Here is a 12,577-nt window from a genome sequence, read left to right on the forward strand (position 1 = left end):
TCTCCAAGTCCCAGAAGAAAGCCCAGCAAAGGGGGGTAGCTCATCAGCACACCCACAGTCCCAGTCCTGGCCCTTCCACATGGTCCACTGCAGAGCCCCCCAACCACTCAGCCTGGGGCCCCTCCAGCCCTGAGGCCCAGGCTCCTCCTGTGCTCCCCACTCCAACTGGTTGGGGGAGTTTCACCCTCACTGGCCCTGCCACTGCTGCCACCACAGCCACCTGCTTGGGATCTGGAGGGGCCTGGGTTGTGGCAGCAGGCAGGAGTGAGGGGGCAAGAGCATGTTCTAGGGGAATGAGAAAAGTCATGGAGATGCATATTAATTTTATAAAGTTACTATATAAATCTATTGTTTCTAGAAGCTTTATTTATAGTCTTTAGGAATTTCCTATTTTGTTTTGTTTTGGGGCCACACGTGGCAGTGCTCAGGGATTACTCCTGGCTCTGTGCTCACAAATCACTCCTGGTAGGCTAGGAGAGACCATATGGGATACTGGGAATTGAACCCAGGTCGGCCACCTACAAGGCAAACGCCCTCCCCACTGTGCTATCACTCTAGCTTCATAGAATTTCTAAATCTAGCAGCGTGTTATTTATAAACAGTGAGAGCTTGACTTCTTCTTTTTCCATCTAAATGCCCTTGATATCTTTTTCTTGCCTAATTGCTATGGCAAATACTTCCATTACTGTATTGGATAGAAGTGGGGGGGGGCAGCCCCATCTTGTGCCAGATCTTGGAGGAAAGGATTTTAGTTTTTCCCCATTGAGTATGATGTTCGCCACAGGCTCCCACCCCTCCTCTAGCTCCTGTTCTTCCAACTCCCCCTCCTGTTCCTCCTCTTCCTCTTGTTTCTCCTCCTACTCCTCCTCTTCCTGCTGCTCCTCCTCCCTGCTCCCCTTCCTCCCTTCTTCTGCTCCTCTTTGCCCAGCCTGGTGGGCCCAGAGCCCAGCACCCACACACATACAACACACAGTGACAGCCAAGAACCTGGTTCCTGCAAACATCCCAGCACAGCCTAGCGGGCAGGCAAGCTCCTTCGCACCACCTGGGGCAGTTGCTTCTTCCAACCAAACCGATTAGTTAAAGCTCCCTGGCTGCCCAACACTCAGCATGGCCAGACAAGTGTCTGAGCAGATAACAGGTACTGAAGGAGACATGCAAAGAAACCAAGAAAAATGTAAATGGAGCAAAGGCAATAAAGGCTAGTCTGAGGGCGACCAGAGTGAGCGAGGCTTGGGTGGTAGGGCACTAGGGCTTGGAAGCGAAGGAGTGCTGGAGCAGAGGGCAGCTGTCACGGGCCTGTCGGGGGGACTGTCCATCCGGGGCCTACCTTCTCAGACCCAACATCGTACTCACAGGGCGGTAGGAGGGAAAGAGAAGGGAGAGAAGAGAGAAAGGAACAGGCAGAGATTAGCGCTACTCGAGTGGACCCAACTATGGGCCTGTCACTGTCCGTGCGACCCCTGGCCAGGGCTCATCAGGAGACCACCCGTCACCCAACCCCAGGCTGTGGGGAGATACCCTCCAACTGCCCCAGCCTGCACAGGGGCAGCAAGCTCTCTGTCCCCGAATCCCCAGGCCTGGGGCCCCAAGAGCCCTTGATGCTCTGGATGACGCGGAGGGAGGGGGAACCAAGACTCAGGGTCCCACCCAGACAGACAGGCCCATGGGGTAGGGCGCGAGGGGCACGTTCTAGAGCACGTTCTAGGGCAGGGAGCGGGGCCTGCCCGGGACCAACCTGCTGTCGGTGTCCAGCCCCACGAAGTCCTTCTTCTCGAAGGGCGCGCAGAGCAGGGGGATCTTGTCCCCCGACTTGTCGGTGGCGCGGTCCAGGCGCTTGGACTCGAGCACGATGAAGAGCGACTCGACGAAGTCCTCGATGCGCTTCTCCACCGAGTCGCAGGCGTCGTAGCTGGGGTAGAAGGCCACGTCGGGCCGCGGCGGCTCGGCCGGCTCGCTGGGCAGCCCGAACACCAGCAGGCGCGAGTCGTACAGCGTGGGCCCGTACAGCTCCTTCTGCGCCTGGAACTTCTCCAGCGCCTGCGGCCAGTCGCGCGGCGAGGCGCAGTCCGTGACGGTGACCAGGCCGGCCACTTTGCGGTGCGTCTGCAGGTCGCCCCACTCGTTGTTGGCCGGCGGGTAGTGGTGGCGGTAGCGGATGAAGAGCACGCGCTGCGAGTCCCGCACGCTCACCTGGCTCACGGCGCTGATGCGCCGGTACACGCGGAAGAAGTTCTCCTCCGACGACACGCCCACGGCCTGCACCACCACCAGCAGCGTCTGGTGGTCCTCGGCGCACTGCATGTAGTCGGGGACGCTCATGGCTGCGGCCCCTGGACGGGGAGGACGAGGCAGAAGGCAGGGGACGAAGGAGGGGGAGAGGGGAAGAGCGATGCAAAGGCATGAAAGCTGCGGTGCAGAGATGCCCCGTCCACACTTCACACCCTGGCCACTTACTTCCCTGCGAACCAGGAGCTAAGTGGGCGCTGGCCGGCCCCGGGTGTGGGTGTGGGGCTGGCTAAGAGAAGAAACACAGCAAGAATCAACGGCAGGGTGGGGCCCGAGCGGTGGCACTAGAGGTAGGAAGGCGTCTGCCCTGTGAGCACTAGCCTCAGACGGCCCGGCATCCCACAGGTTCCCCCCAAGCCAGGAGCAATTTCTGAGCAGATAGCCACACCGGGTGTGACCCAAAAACTAAAAAAGAAAAAAAATGAGAAAAGATACACACACACACACACACACACACACACACACACACACACACACACGAGCACAGAACGTGTTAGGGTTAGAGTTCAGGCTGCTTGGGTTTGGGGGCGGAAGGACCACCCCAGCTCTGCCCTAAGGCCACTGCTGGTGGGGCACAGGGGTGCCAGGGATCAAACCAAACTAGGCCTGGACAGAACTACCTGTCTCAGGGCCAGTTCCTGGGGATGGAGGAGGGTGACACCAGCCCTCTCCCCCACCCAACCTGTGAGCTGTGGCCTCTCTTTCATAGGATATGAAAGACACAGAGGGGCCGGAGAGATAGCATGGAGGTAAGGCGTTTGCCTTTCATGCAGGAGGTCATCGGTTCGAATCCCGGCGCCCCATATGGTCCCCTGTGCCTGCCAGGAGCAATTTCTGAGCCTGGAGCCAGGAATAACCCCTGAGCACTGCCAGGTGTGACCCAAAAACCAAAAAAAAAAAAAAAAAAAAAAAAAAAAAAAAAGAAAGACACAGAGCTTGCAGGACAGTCCATCTGGCCCCTAGGAAGGCTACTTAAGCCATCTCTCAAGGATTGAGAGCTGCATTCTTGCTTGCCTTGCGTCTGATTGACCTGGGTTTGATCTCCAGCATCCCACAGGGTCCCCTGAGCCTGCCAGGAGTAACCCTTGAGCATCACCAGGTGTGGCCCATAAACCAAAATAAATATAACCACCTCACAACCTTGCCAAAAAAGAACGAAGCTAAGAGCATGGGGCTCAGAGTCCAGGAAGGGGCTCTGCCATCCAACCCCCAGCTCACCATCCCGCAAACCCCTCTTTCCATCCAGCCCAAATTCTCCAGGGGACCACCTGGGAGAACCCATACTGCAGAGCCCGTGTCCACGGCTCTCAAGAGGTGGCCCTGGCATGGGGGGCCAACCTCTGGGGCAGGAAGCAGTTTTAGGTGTCCAGACCTTCCTAGGATTTGGGAGAAACTAACCACCACGCCACACATCTGAGTGCTCACCAAAAAGCAGCAGAGGCCAAGTGGAAGGGGAAGAGGGCAGCCTTGTCCCAGGCAGTGCAGAAGAGCCAGTCTTAGAGCCAAAGCCCTACAAATACTCCTCCTCTAGTGCTCTGCAAAGACTCCAGCCAGTGATGGAACATGATCACACCAAGAATTAAGTCTAACTGGTCCTGGCAACTGTAGGGAGAGACAGAAGAGAAGAAAAACGAGCTGTATTTAAACATCCTAATAAGTAAGGGCCTTTTAAATACTAGTGTTGTAAGTTAAACATACTAAAGGCTTTATAAATACTAGTGCTGCATGTTAAAGATACTAAGTGCGGGGCCCGGAGAGAGAGCACAGCGGCGTTTGCCTTGCAAGCAGCCGATCCAGGACCAAAGGTGGTTGGTTCGAATCCCGGTGTCCCATATGGTCCCCCTGAGCAGACAGCCAGGAGTCACCCCTGAGCACCACCGGGTGTGGCCCAAAAACCAAAAAAAAAAAAAAGATACTAAGTGCGGAGGGCCAGAGCGATAGTACAGCAGGTAGGGCGATTGCCTTGCACACAACAGATCCAGGTTCGATTTCCAGCATCTCATCTGGTCCCCCAAACATACCAGGAGTAATTCCTGAGTGTAAAGCCACAAATAACCCCTGAGCACTGTAAATAATACCCCAAATAAAGATACTGAATGCTTAATAAATACAAGTGCTGTACATTAAAGTTACTAAGTGCTTCATAAACACCAGCGTTGGGGCAGGAGCAATAGCACATTGGTAGGGCATTTGCCTTGCATGCAGCTGATCCAGGACAGACCTCAGTTCGATCCCCAGCGTCCCATATGGTTCCCCAAGACAGGAGCAATTTCTGAGTGCATAGCCAGCAGTAGTCCCTGAGTGTCATCGGGTGTGGCCCAAAAACCAAAATAAATAAATAAATATTAGCATTACTGGTTATTTCCATGTTATGAACTTCCTCCTTTTGCTTTTTACTTTGGTAGTATATCTTTTTGTTTGTTTTTGAGCCACACCTGGTGGAGTCAGAAATCACTCCTGCTGGTGCTTGGGGGACCATGTGGGATGCCGGGGTTTGAACCTGGGTCAGCTGTGTGCAAGGCAAACACCTGCCCCACTGTGCTATCGCTCCAGCCCCTGGTGGTTATTTATCTATGATCCCAACTGGGCAAAAATTTCCGTGTTTTTTGGGTCACACCCAGCAGCGCTCAGGGGCTACTCCTGGCTCTACACTCAGAAATCATTCCTGGCAGGCTCGGGGGACCCTATGGGATGCCGAGATTCGAACCACCGTCCTTCTGTATGCGAGGCACGGGCCTTACCTCCATGCTATCTCTCCGGCCCCTGGGCAAAAATGTTCAGTGACAGCCAAATTCTTGAGCCTCCTCCAGTTTCTGGGGTTTAACAACCTATGAAGACTAAACCCCAGGGCTAGAGCGATAGCACAGCAGCAGGGCATTTGCCTTGCAAGCGGCTGGCCCAGAACGGACCAGGGTTGGGTTCCCAGCATCCCACAGCACCCCCCCAAAAAATAGAAATCTAAACCCTAGTCACCCAGGATCCCCAGGACACCCCTCCCAGGGCACGGAAGCACCCAGCTTAGTTCTCCCTGCAGACTCCAGCAAACAGTCACTGCAGGCAGCAGAACAACCTGGAGTCAGATTCAAACCTGCGCCCACCCAGCAGTGGGGGGAAATAGGTGGCCATGGGTAGTGTCTGTACACCAGTTGCGCCCCAGAAATGGCACTGCCAGCTCAGCCTCTGGCTCCAGAATGCGACGCCTCACCAGCCCCTTCTCACAATGTGTGTGCATTTATGTGTCTGTGCGTCTGTAGGTGTGTGCGTCCATGCATCTGTACGAACGTCGGTGCTTTCGTACACAAGTCTGTGTATGTATGTCTGTGCATCTGCATGTGTGTGCATCCTTGCATCTTACGTTTATCTGTGTGTACCTATGTCTGTACATCTATCTATACATGTCTGTGCTTCTGTGCATCTCTACTTACATGCACACTACATACTACAGCCGTGCATGAGTCTGTACATCCATCTGTGCACCCTACATATGTCTATGAGTCTGTGCCTACATCTGTACATACATCTTTGCAATGTCCATGAACGTGTCTTTGCATCTATAGGTCCACTTGTGTCTCTGTACGTGCATTCATGTGCCCACTGGGCACACTGCATAGTGCTCGCTCTCCCATCAGTCTCTGCACCAAACAATCTGACACGGCAGACGCACCACTCTAAGGATTGCCAATAACTAAGCATCACAAACAGGAGCCATAGGACTGGGTGTCCTCCGCATGCAGCTAGCTCCCAGTACCATGTGACCCCGCAGGCATCAGCCCAGGTACCCTGGCACTCTTGCAAAGTCTGGGCAGCAGTGCTCCTGAACCCTCGCAGTGAACCACCAGCCCATTTTGTCAAGAGCTGAACCCCAATGTCCCCCCTAAAAAATAATTTAAGTGCAAAGGTAAAGCAAACATTCAAGCACCTGATATCTTTTCAGTCTCAGGGAGCTGGACAGGTGGCTGCAGGGACACGGTCAGCTAAGTGGGAGAGGGAGTGGCATCGGGCTCTGTTCCCGGTGCTGACCCTCCCTGACTCCGACCTGGGCACTGACCCTCTGTGGCACAGACCCTCCTCCTGTGCACAAAACCTCCCTGGGCACCGACCCCCCATGGACACTGTCGCTCCCTGGGCACCGACCCCCCCATGGACATTGACACTCCCTGGGCATCGATCCCCCATGGACACTGACGCTCCCTGGGCACTGACCCCCCATGGACACTGCCGCTCCCTGGGCACCGACCCCCGATGGACACTGCCGCTCCCTGGGCACCGACTCTCCCTGGCAAAGACCCTGCCTAGGCACTACTGTCCCCGGTACTGGTCCTCCCCGGACACGGACACGGACTCCTCCTGGCACGGGCCGAGTCTCCTCGCGAGCCCTTTTCTCTGCCAACGTGGAGCCGGGGTGCCAGTCGGGGACTCGGCCACGGGAGCCGGGATGCGGCCTGACCTGGGTCTCGGAGCCGCGGCGCAGGGCCAGGGCCCGGGCCCGGGCGGGCAGCGCGGAGGCGGCGACGGGCCGGGGCGCCGGCACAGGGCTGCGACAGGCCGCGAGTCTGCCCGGGGCCCGCACTTACGCGAGCGGCGGACCCTCGGGCGCACCGGGCACCCGCCGGGCTGCGGCCGCTCCCGGCTCCCGGCTCCCGGCTGCCGGCTGCGTCTGCGCGGCGCCCCCGGTTGTCCGCTCCGCTCCGGGTTTCCGAGGAGACGGGCCGGAGGGCGGCTGGAGGCGGAGCCGCGGCGAGGGGCGGGAGGGAGCGGGTCGGAGGCCGCCCGCGCCGCCCGGCTGGCTCTGGGCCCGGGACTGTCCGTCCGGGCGGTGCTCGAGGCCAAGCGGGCTGCTGGGGTCGAGCCCGCGCCGGCTGGCCCGGGGAGGATCGGCGCGCTGTGCTCGGCCCGGCTCTAGGGCTGGAGTGGAAGGCCCGAGCGGGCTGCAGGTGTCCCTGGTTGTGACAGCCGCTCTCCCAGAGGAGCCAGGCCCAGGGACCTTTGGGGCCTGAGCACTTTGGTGCTCTCGGTCCTAGAGTCAGACCCAAAACCTGTTCTTGCTGGATACCGGGAGTGCTCGGGGCTCGTTCCTGGTCTTCCTGCAGGAATCATCCTGCTGGTGCTGGGGATCAAACCCAGTCCACTGCGAGCAAGGCACAGGCCTCCCCACTGTCCTGTTGCTCACCAGCGTGCTGTTTCACTGACTGCCAGATACAGGAGTTTCTTGGATTTTTTTTTTTTTTTTTTTTGGTTTTTTTTGGGCCACACCCGGCGATGCTCAGGGATTACTCCTGGCTGTCTGCTCAGAAATAGCTCCTGGCAGCCACGGGGGACCATATGGGACACCGGGATTCGAACCAACTACCTTTGGTCCTGGATCGGCTGCTTGCAAGGCAAACGCCGCTGTGCTATCTCTCCGGGCCCAGTTTCTTGGATTTTAAAGCAAAGAAAAACAGCAGCAAGTAACACACAATGGAGGACGGACTTGGGTCTCAGCAAGGAGTCTGCAACTGAGGAAGCCTTTGGGAACCAAGACTTCAGGACAGGGCTCTCAAACTCAGTTTACCTGGGGGCCGCAGGAGGCAAAGTCGGGGCGAGGCAGGGCCGCAGAAGGGATTTCGCTTACCGAATAGCCGCAATGAAAACTCGCATTAAACATTCGCATACCCCAAACGGACTGCTCAGGGTATGCGAATGTTGAATGCGATTTTTTTCTTACTAGTGCAATTTTTATTCGCTTACCGAATAATCGCAAATACTGCGATATTTAAAGGCCGGCCGAGGGCCACGAAATGTTGTACGGAGGGCAGACCCCTGCTTTGGGCTCTTCTGTGCCTTCATTTACAATTCATACACTTATAAAATAGTAATGCTCCCAGGCCTGCGGGAAAGCCAGCTGAGCTAATTCTGACATTTTCCCGAGGTTTGGCGAAGAAGCACTGAGGACAGAGCTCCCGGACAGGCCCAATGTCAGGGATCAAGGCCAGCAGGGCAGCCTGGCAGGACAGGGAGCCACACAAAAAATTGCCCAAGAGGTGATCCCAGGTGTTCCCATGCACAGGGAAGTGGCTTCTTAAGATGACACGATGCGGGGCCGGAGAGATAGCATGGAGGTAAGGCGTTTGCCTTTCATGCAGGAGGTCATCAGTTCGAATCCCGGCGCCCCATATGGTCCCCTGTGCCTGCCAGGAGCAATTTCTGAGCCTGGAGCCAGGAATAACCCCTGAGCACTGCCGGGTGTGACCCAAAAAAAAAAAAAAGATGACACGATGCGAGGCGCTACTTAGTGAGGTCCAGGCTCTGGGCCACACCAGCCACTACTGAGCTGTGCTCACACAGGGATTGTTGCCTTTCAGAGGATGGGCCACGGCTCTGCCCTGTGGGTGGAGTTCTGTACTGACTTCACTAGTGTTTCATTGACCTGGCAATAAAGTAGAACTTGTCTTCATGGGAGAAAGAAGCAATGATCCTCCATTTGATCCCACCCAGCAGAGTTCAGGGATCCTCCTGCCACTGCTTGGAAGATCATAGGATTGCTGAGGATTAAAACTAGTCAGCTGGGTACTAATTCTCTAGCCCCTATTCTGCATCTTGGAGGGGCAGGTCAGACGCAACAATGTTCAGGGGTTACTCCTAGTTTTGTGCTTAGGAACTTTTTTTTCTGTTTTGGTTTTTGGGTCACACCGGCGGCACTCGGGGGTTACTCCTGGTGCTCAGAAATCACCCCGGCAGGCTCGGGGGACCGTATAGGATGCCAGGATTGGAACCGCCGTCCGTCCTGGTCCTGTGTTGGCTGCGTTCAGGGCAAACGCCTTCCCCTTGTGCCACGGCTCCGGGCCCGCTTAGGAACGCTTAGATACTGTCGCTAGTGCTCGGGGGACCTGCAAGACGGATGCAAACTAAGGCCGCGACACGCCAGGGCAAGACCCTCCGGAGCGGCAGGACTCGCTCCTAGTGGGACGGGCCCGTCGGCGGCTCGGCGCTGGCCCCGCCCAGGCAGGCAGGCCCCGCCCCGAAAAGGAAGACCACGCCCCGAGGGTTGGAGGCGGCTGCGCGGAACTCCCGGAGCGGAACTTTCGGAGCTGGACTTCCGGACCGCGGCGGCGGCGGCGGCGGCGGGCTGCGCGTGCGCGTGCGCGTGCGCATGCGCCGACCGAGGTGGCCCGCGTTCTCGTTTCTCAACACGCGAGGCGGAAGGAGGGAAGGAAAGGAGGAACGGAGGAACGGAGGGCGGTCCGGACTCCAGAACGGGCGGCCGGGTCGGGGGTTGAGGCAGGCCAGGCCCCGGCCCCGCGCGCGGAACTGGGCCGCCCCGGGCCACCCCGCCGCGAATTGGGTCGCGTCGGCGGGAGCCCGGAAGTGGCGCCTGGCCGGAAGTGACGTCGTGCCGTCGCCGCCCCGGGCGCGTGACGTCAGCGTCCCGGAAGGAGCGGGAGGAGGAGGAGAAGAAGGCGCCTTCCGTCCTCGCTGGAGAGACTCGGGTTGGCCTGGGCGTCGTCGTTGCGTTTCCTTCCTTTCTCCGGTTTGTTTTCGGGCCACGCCCCGATCACCGAGACGAAACAGACGTTAGAGCAAATGCAGCTGCAGAAAGTCAGTGCTAGAAGCTCTAGGCTTCAGGACACAGCTGCTTTGCAGTTTCAGCAAGGGACTAATTTTTGGAGAGCTTTACCACTCATAAAGAAAGCTTTATGGAGGAGTAAAGCTCGACATAAAAAAAAAAAAAAAAAAAAAGAAAGTCAGTGCTGGGTGGGAGAGCGCCAACGCCAGTTCCCAACACCAGGAACCGTGATCCCTTGGGTGCAGACCCTGGAGGAAGCCCTGGGGCCCAAAAGATCAGGTTTCAAAAGTCCTCTTAAGGCCATCCCAGGATGATACTTTAAGGAGCTGGAGTTCCAGTTGTGAGCACCAGATGTCAGCCAAGTAGTCTCCACCCAGTAGCTGCACTAGGAAAGCGGATCGAAATAACTCCACTGGGAAAGCTAACCAGGGATGATTAGCTCAGGCCCCGGCTTGAAAATGTCATAAGGGAGTGTCTTGATTCATAAATTGGGTGGTTTGATCATTCAAACGCTATTACGTTACATTTTAATAATGAGATTAAAATATTCGATAATAAAATAGTGTGACTGTCTAACTGAAAATAGTTAACAAGTATGGAGCTGAGTGGGAGAGCGGTTGCCTTGTAGAGAGCCAACTCTGGTCTGATCCTCGGCACCTTATATGGTCCCCCAAGGCTGCCTGCAGTGATTCAGACTGCAGACCTAGGAGTAAATCCAGAGCGTCACTGGGTGAGACCTAAAAACAAACAAACAAAAAAAAACTATCACTTAGCTTCTGCATAGTGGACTGAAGGCATCCAGCCTGCGCTTATTCTTTTATTCCTTTCCCACCCTCCTTGCCCCTGCCCTGTTCAGTCTGGGGGATTAGACGGAGCCCGTACTATCATTCTGACCCGTCAGGCCTAATTTTTGCTTTTTTTTATTTTGGAGCTAGAACTAGCAGTGCTAAGGGCTGACTCCTGGCTCTGCACTCCGGAATCACTCCTGGTGGTGTTCAGAAAGCATATGGTATGCAGGGTATAGAGCCCAGATTAACTGTGTGGAGCTGTTCTATCTCTCCAGCTCCAACAGTTTTATTAGGATCAAGAACTACAAATCATGGGGCTGGAGAGACAGCATGGAGGCAGGGCATTTGCCTTCCATGCAGAAGGATAGTGGCTGGAATCCCGGCGTCCTATATGGTCCCCTGTGCCTGCCAGGGGTGATTTCTGAGTGCAGAGCCAGGAGTAACCCCTGAGCACTCCCAGATGTGACCCTCCAAAAAACCAAGAACAAAACAAAAAACAAAAACTACAAATCATTATTAAGAATATAGCAGTGGGGCCGGGCGGTGGCGCTAGAGGTAAGGTGCCTGCCTTGCCTGCGCTAGCCTAGGACGGACCGAGGTTCGATCCCCCGGTGTCCCATATGGTCCCCCAAGCCAGGAGCGACTTCTGAGCGCATAGCCAGGAGTAACCCCTGAGCGTCACCGGGTGTGGCCCAAAAACCAAAAAAAAAAAAAAAAAAAAAAAGAAAAAAAAGAATATAGCAGTAACCACAAAAAAAAAAAAGGGGGGGGGGCCGGAAAGATAACATGGAGGTAAGGCATTTACCTTTCATGCAGAAGGTCATCAGTTCGAATCCCGGCGTCCCATATGGTCCCCTGTGCCTGCCAGGAGCAATTTCTGAGCACGGAGCCAGGAAAAACCCCTGAGCACTGCCAGGTGTGACCCAAAAACCACAAAAAAAAAAAAATATATATATATATATAGCAGTGGCACTAGAGGTAAGGTGCCTGCCTGCCTTGCCTGCGCTAGCCTTGGACGGACTGCAGTTCGATCCCCTGGCGTCCCATATGGTCCTGCAAGCCAGGAGCGACTTCTGAGCCGCATAGCCAGGAGTAACCCCTGAGCCTCACCGGTGTGGCCCAAAAACCAAAAAAAAAAAAGAATATAGAAGCAGGGGCTGGCGAGGTGGTAAGGTGTCTGCCTTGCAAGCACTAGCCAAGGAAGGACCGCGATTCGATCCCCCGGCGTCCCATATGGTTCCCCCAAGCCAGGGGCAATTTCTGAGCACTTAGCCAGGAGTAAACCCTGAGCATCAAACGGGTGTGGCCCAAAAACCAAGAAAAAAAAAAAAAAAGGAATATAGAAACAGGGCCAGAAAGATAGCACAGCAGTAGGGCGTTTGCCTTGCACGTAGCCAATCCAGGACAGATGATGGTTCGAATTCCAGCATCCCATATGGTTCCTCATGCCTGCCATGAGCAATTTCTGAGCACAGAGCTGGGAGTACTCCCTGAGCACAGCCAGGTGTGACCCAAAAACAACACACACACACACACACACACACACACACACACACACACACACACACGAAATATAGAAACATGGGCCAGAATGATAGCACAGTGGTAGAGCGTTTGCCTTTCACAGACTACTGACCCAAACGGATGCAGATTCAATCTCCATAATCCCATATGGTTCCCCAAGCCTGCCAGGAGCTATTTCTGAATTTCTGAGCACAGAGCCGGGTACCCCTGAGCACCATCGGGTGCACACACCCCCAAAAAAAAAGAACATACAAGTGAGCCCTTGAACACAGCCAGGCGTGACCCAAAAAACAAACCCAAGCCTAAACGGCTTCCTACGGAATGAGAGTAAATTATCACACAACAAGCAACACTAATCTCCATGATATATAAAAACTCACAAAGCTCGGGGCCAGAGATATAGCATGGAGGTAAGGCATTTGCCTCTCATGCA

At 55.6% G+C, this 12,577-nt stretch overlaps 1 protein-coding gene and 1 long non-coding RNA gene across 6 annotated transcripts in view; both read right to left on the reverse strand.

Moving 5' to 3' along the window:
* The window catches only part of TRAPPC9 (trafficking protein particle complex subunit 9), an 88,142-nt gene extending 85,798 nt beyond the window's left edge, over positions 1–2,344 (reverse strand). For 3 of the 5 annotated variants that reach the window (XR_007495898.1, XM_049773855.1, XM_049773852.1), the window contains exons 1-2: positions 1,739–2,344; positions 1,331–1,351 (exon numbers count right to left, since the gene is read on the reverse strand). Coding sequence is in view for 4 of the 5 variants with exons in the window: in XM_049773855.1 (XP_049629812.1) it covers positions 1,331–1,351; positions 1,739–2,322 (605 nt within the window). In the remaining variant the exon portion in view is untranslated. The remainder of the gene's footprint in view (positions 1–1,330; positions 1,352–1,738) is intronic. The other 2 variants (XM_049773856.1, XM_049773853.1) reach the window with 1 other exon arrangement.
* LOC126009513 (uncharacterized) overlaps positions 1–12,577 on the reverse strand; it is a 175,518-nt gene that overhangs the window by 90,023 nt on the left and 72,918 nt on the right. The gene's annotated exons all lie outside the window — the stretch shown is intronic.

Source organism: Suncus etruscus, chromosome 5, assembly GCF_024139225.1.
Source record: "Suncus etruscus isolate mSunEtr1 chromosome 5, mSunEtr1.pri.cur, whole genome shotgun sequence".
Classification (NCBI taxonomy): Eukaryota; Metazoa; Chordata; class Mammalia; order Eulipotyphla; family Soricidae; genus Suncus; species Suncus etruscus.